At 39.0% G+C, this 6,000-nt stretch overlaps 1 gene segment (V, D, J or C); it reads left to right on the top strand.

The window, feature by feature from the left end:
• Positions 1-1,959: 1,959 nt before the first annotated feature.
• The window catches only part of LOC143726759 (Ig kappa chain V-III region MOPC 63-like), a 28,922-nt gene continuing 24,881 nt past the window's right edge, over positions 1,960-6,000 (top strand). The window contains 2 exon segments of the V gene segment in view: positions 1,960-2,099; positions 2,186-2,509. Coding sequence covers positions 2,051-2,099; positions 2,186-2,509 — 373 coding nt within the window.

Raw genomic sequence — 6,000 nt, 5'->3', positions numbered from 1 at the left:
AAAAGCGGGTGAGGTCTTTCTTAGGTCTGGTAGGTTGGTACAGACGTTTTATTCCTAATTTTTCCACTCGAGCAGTTGTGCTCACTGACCTCACTCAGAAGGCTAGCCCCCAAAAGGTTGTGTGGACATCTGAGTGTGAAACAGCCTTTCAAGATCTCAAGGGTTGTTTGTGTCAGGGGCCAGTGTTGCAGAGCCCCAACTTTGACCTTCCTTTCACAGTGCAGACGGATGCATCGGGAGTAGGGCTAGGAGCTGTCCTGTTGCAAGGTGACAGTGAAAATCGAAGGCCGGTGCAGTATATTAGCCGGAAATTGTTCCCTCGTGAGGTCCGATATTCTACTGTGGAGAAAGAGGCTCTGGCTATTAAGTGGGCATTAGATACTCTGAAGTATTACCTCATTGGTAAAGATTTCATCTTGGAGACTGATCATCGGGCCTTGCAATGGCTCCACAGGATGAAAGACAGCAATGCCCGCATTACCCGCTGGTTCCTCTCACTGCAACCTTTTAAATTTCAAGTGAAATACAGGGCTGGAGCTCAAAATGTTGTTGCGGACTTTCTGTCCCGCCACTATGATGAGTGACGGGCTTAAGGGGTGGGGTGTGTGATGACGGGAGCTAAGATGTCGTCATCACTGCCGTAGTCATTACAAATTGTTTGTGGACTTATGTTTCTTTACATTTGTTATTTAGCGTTTTGTGTTTCTGATGACTATGGTGCAGTCCCTTAGGTTCATTATTCTATAATACTCATTTATAATAAGTTTAAGATATGCTGTTGGAGTTGATTGCAGATAGGTGCACATATCAGTGGTCTTCACAACATGTTATGTCTACTATAGTTTCTTTTTAATTTTCTCATTAACCACACAGACAAGTTTTTAGTTATGCATTTTTGTTATTTATTATTTCAAATTTGTATTTATTCCCACATTGCAAACAGTTACCCCACATGCTGTCTACTCACCATTACCTGTTCCTGTGACTCCTCAAAGGAGGGGGCGGGTCCACAGCTGTCCTTTTTCTTGGGTTGGGTTAAACCATTTCTACTAATAGGGAACTTAACCCTTGGTAATGTAGGCATGGATAAATGTATTATGGTGTTTGCATTTAGTTTAAGTTGCTGAATGAGTTTATTGTATTTATTTTTGATTTTTGAAAGTTAATTGTATACTGGTTATATATTTAAGCTACAAAGGTTTTGTATTGATACCCCTGTAGTTGGTATGGTCTCGAGTGTAATGAGCCTGTTCTAGGCTATATAAGACAGTCTAAACTGAACATTGGGAGGAAAGGAGGGGGTTATATTGCTGAACGTATCATGAAGATTTGTGCTGCCTGTAGCAATTTGTTTTTCTTTGGTTATTGTCATATCAAAGTTTGCACTGAGTCCAGTGTATGTTTATTTTTGTAAATGTATATATTTTTTTGGTTTAATTTAGGAATTGTTTTTGTGACACTTCACTGAGAGTTTGTACACCCCTACTACTCCACTGGCCTTTAATAAAAATCCTCTTTGGGATGATATCTGAGTCCTGAGCCTATCTACCACCTCCCCTTGATCTCTACGGGACACGTTATGACACTTTGTTTCATAATCAGTCCTGAAATGCAGTCATCACATTTACAAACACGTGATATAAAATCCTCTAATTATATTGACCTGCTTTATAATTAATTCGTTAACCAGATTTAGATGGTCATTCTCTATTGGATGACCTTTGACCTGTTATACAGTATCATGGATGATATAAATCTGCAGTAGGAATTAAATTCTCTCAAAGTCTGAATGAAACTGATCATTAAAACAGTGTTTAGAGCGAGAAGATCGACCCAAAATAACATGAAGTAAATCATGAATCTGTTTCTGAAAATGATAAATAGAAGTTTATTAGCAAAGATACTAAAAGGCAAAACAGTGTTTCTTCTGTCTTCAGGGAAATGATGTGGAGTGTGTTTGCATATTGATCAGATCTTCAGTGTGTGAGAGTGTTTATAGTGCTGTGAGTTTAACACTTCATCACTGACACACACAACAATCTTCATCAACATGACCTTCATCATCATCTTCATCTGGACTCTCACAGCGTTTGCTCAAGGTTTGTGGAGCACAAGTTTGATATGAATTCATTTCTTCAAGTATATTGTCAAAGTTTTGAGTGTATTTTCTTGTTGTGTGTTTCAGAGTGTAGAGGACAGATCACCGTCACTCAGAGTCCCTCAATAACAGCAGAACAACCAGGACAAACTGTGACAATCAAATGTAAAACCAGCACAGATGTGTACAGTTATTATGGGACACACTATTTCAGCTGGTACTTACAGAAACCTGGAGAAGCTCCTAAACTCCTGATTTATTACGCAAACCGCCTCCAGTCAGGAACTCCATCTAGATTCAGTGGCAGTGGATCTAACAGTGATTTCACTCTGACCATCAGTGGAGTCCAGACTGAAGATGTTGGACATTATTACTGTATGAGTCGACATTACATCAACAGTAAATATGTGTTCACACAGTGATAAAGAGTCGTACAAAAACCTCCGTCAGTCAGAGTCACAGTGACTGAACTGAAACTGCAGCTGCTCAAACACTTTCACACTCAACACTGAGGATATTCATGGATATTAAAATAATCATAAAGCTTTCATTGAATTTTTTACATGCTAAATACTTTAATCTATAACACTCTTAATCTTATATTTATCTAACACTATATCTTTAATTTGTCCGCATTTTCTTGTTTCATCATGTTTCTGCAGGTGTTTTCATGCTCCATTGACTGAAGTTTATTTAACTTTGACTTCGCTGCCTCTATATGCAGGTACTGAGAATTTTGACTGTTCTTTCTCTGACATAATTGTTATTACTAGCTTCCGTGCCTCTTCAAACGGGTGCGCGCATTTGGGCTGCTCCTGTATCAGCAGAGGTGGTATCCATGGTAGCGAGGGAGAGTGACAGTCGCCCCAGCCAATCATTTCTTTCGTCCCGAATGGAATAATGAGCTGTGTTTATTACAGTCCTGAGAGGACTACAGACACTCGATGTTTATAATTTCTTTTCCAGAGTACTTGCATTTTAATTATGCATTGATATATAAAGACAGTTTAAACAAATTTGGAAAAAAGTATTTTTGGGGAATTCTACCTACCCTTCCTTTAATAATAGACTTTCATTTTCATAGTGAAAAATTGAAATCATGAAGCAACAAAGGCACAGAAATATGTATCTAGAAACTGAGGTGTGATGCTAGTGTTCTTGGAGAATTACTAAACGTTCATTTATGGTGTAAAATTGTGTTTTCAGAGCCTTCAAGCACTGTTACAACTTCAGCTTGACCTGTGACCTCTGAGATGACCTGTGACCTCTGAGATGACCTCTGACCTCTGCCAATGCGGAGTTCGTCATAATGCCTCTGTCACTCATACAGTATGCAGCTCAATTTTCATAATTAACAGAGATTCAGACAAATGAAGGATGCACAGGCGTATCATGCGGAAGAAGAAGAAACTGACATGCGTATGAATTCTCCCCCTTCACATCTGTCACAATCATTTTCATTTATGTTTTTCCTTTCCAGTTTAAATCAATCATACATCTCACATATTTCAACAGGACATCTTGCTTTATTGTTATTTATTATGAATTTCTTATCCAAACTTAAAAAAAACATAAGGACAAATTGCTTGAGCGGAGCTGATGACTTTTTAAACTAAAGGGACGATCGAGTGATTAAGAAGATTCTAATGTACAAATAATTCATCCTTCGATTCCTCATCCTCATGTACTTTCCTTGCATTTTAACATGTTTACTTACTCCCAACATCCATTTCTGTGCCATTGCTGAACGTGAATAAGAATGATGCAAACTAATATGAGTTGAGTGTTTGATGAGGGGAAATGAAGGTTTTAATTGTGATGTGTCATTTCTGCTCTTCTGTCAGTGGCTGTGTCACATTAGAGAGGAAACGCTTTGAATGTGTGTGTCCCACCCCTGTGACTGAAGCTCAATATCAGAGCGTCTGTCCGACTGTGAATCCCACATCTCTGTCCTTCAGTTTCACTCATTCCCAGTGAAGATGACGACACACACACTGATCATCTGCTCTCTGCTGCTGCTCCTCAACGGTGACTCTCACTTTCACTGCATTTACTACTTTACATTTACTTGTTTTAGCTAAGATCGTTCATTTATTCTGATGATTTATTGATGTGTGTTTCAGAGTGTAGAGGACAGATCACCGTCACTCAGAGTCCCTCAATAACAGCAGAACAACCAGGACAAACTGTGAAAATCAACTGTAAACCCAGCAGAGATGTACTCAGATATAGGTCTGGGAATAAAGGTTTATCCTGGTACTTACAGAAACCTGGAGAAGCTCCTAAACTCCTGATTTATTTTGTAAACATCCCCCAGTCAGGAACTCCATCTAGATTCAGCGGCAGTGGATCATCAGGGAGAGATTTCACTCTGACCATCAGTGGAGTCCAGACTGAAGATGCTGGACATTATTACTGTCAATGTCAACACCACATCATCGATAAAGATGTGTTCACACAGTGATAAAGAGTCGTACAAAAACCTCCGTCAGTCAGAGTCACAGTGACTGAACTGAAACTGCAGCTGCTCAAACACTCACACACACACACACACACACACACACACACACACACACACACACACATACACACACACACACACACACACACACACACACACACACACACACACACACACACACACACACACACACACACACACACACACAACAGTGCAGAAACACACATCATGTCCAGCACAACAATATCTTTTATGTGTTTCTACATCCAGTACAGGTGAATTGTGGGGTTTTTGTCTTATTCTTTTACGTAATCATATTAATTTCAGGGGCGCTGCACTGTGGCGACCTGTAGATGCAGGAACGTCGAAGCAGCAACATTGTTTGTTCGTGTTTAAGTTCGTATGACTTATCTCCAAAAGTTTCTACTCTAAAGTTATATTCTCTCTATTGCAGGTTTGTGAACTATTTGATTGTTATTCCTTGGATATTTTGTGAGAGGACAGCGTTGGATTGGAGAGGCTAAACTATAGTCGGGACTTTCTTATAGAGTGCCGTGCTTTTGAGTATTGTATACTTCTCAACACAACATCTCCCCTGTTACTCAAACAGAATTGCTTCTCTTACAAGATCATTATCTTATTCAAGTCTTGTTTAATCAAACAACAACTTATCTCAAATATGCATATTCAGATGAACTCTTACGCATTCAAACAACAGTCTATTTCAAATAGGCATTTCAAAGGAGCATAATAAAATCTTCAAGCACACTTTCATCCTTTTAACATAACACAGAATAACATTCATCAAACATTTCAGTATCCAGTGTATATTAGATTTTTTTAGATTGGGCCGCTTACACCGGTCACATATCTTCTTGGTCTGACTTATTTCTTTCTCTTCAGACACATTACTTCAACATAGTCTTAGTCCACACAGGTGGACATCTCTGTCTTAAGCCCCTATTCAGACTCAAATCAGTGTTCTCTGTACAGCCTCTTTCAGGTGTATAATCCTGTGCAGAGATTTCCTCTCTTTAGTCGTAGTGAAAGACGAGCTGAATTACATCTTTTCCATCACTTAAGATGAAAATACTCTGTCCTGTTAGTTGTTGTACTGAGTGAACCGGGCTTCTTCTTTTTTCACATCAAACGGCTTCCTTGTTCTCACCTTATTTCCAACTGCAATTTTAAGAAATTTAGAAAATGTCTTCCTTTATTTCCATTATCCCATAAACTCTGCCACTGTATGTTAATTGTGCTCCGTACATATGATTTGATCTCTAGTTTGCTAACTGGTACTGCCACCTCTACCTGATTTACTTTCAACCCATTTTATGACCCATCCTTAATCTAGAAACCATTACGTCATCCTTTCTATGTCTTACATAGCACTTTTTTTCCCCTACTGATTTTACAATACTATAATACCACCTGTACTGAT

The sequence above is a fragment of the Siphateles boraxobius genome, unplaced genomic scaffold (assembly GCF_051911475.1).
Source record: "Siphateles boraxobius isolate OS27281-9 unplaced genomic scaffold, OSU_SipBor_1 12, whole genome shotgun sequence".
Lineage (NCBI taxonomy): Eukaryota > Metazoa > Chordata > Actinopteri > Cypriniformes > Leuciscidae > Siphateles > Siphateles boraxobius.
Note: the sequence above shows the minus strand (reverse complement) of the source record. Positions and strands in the feature narration are given on the sequence as shown.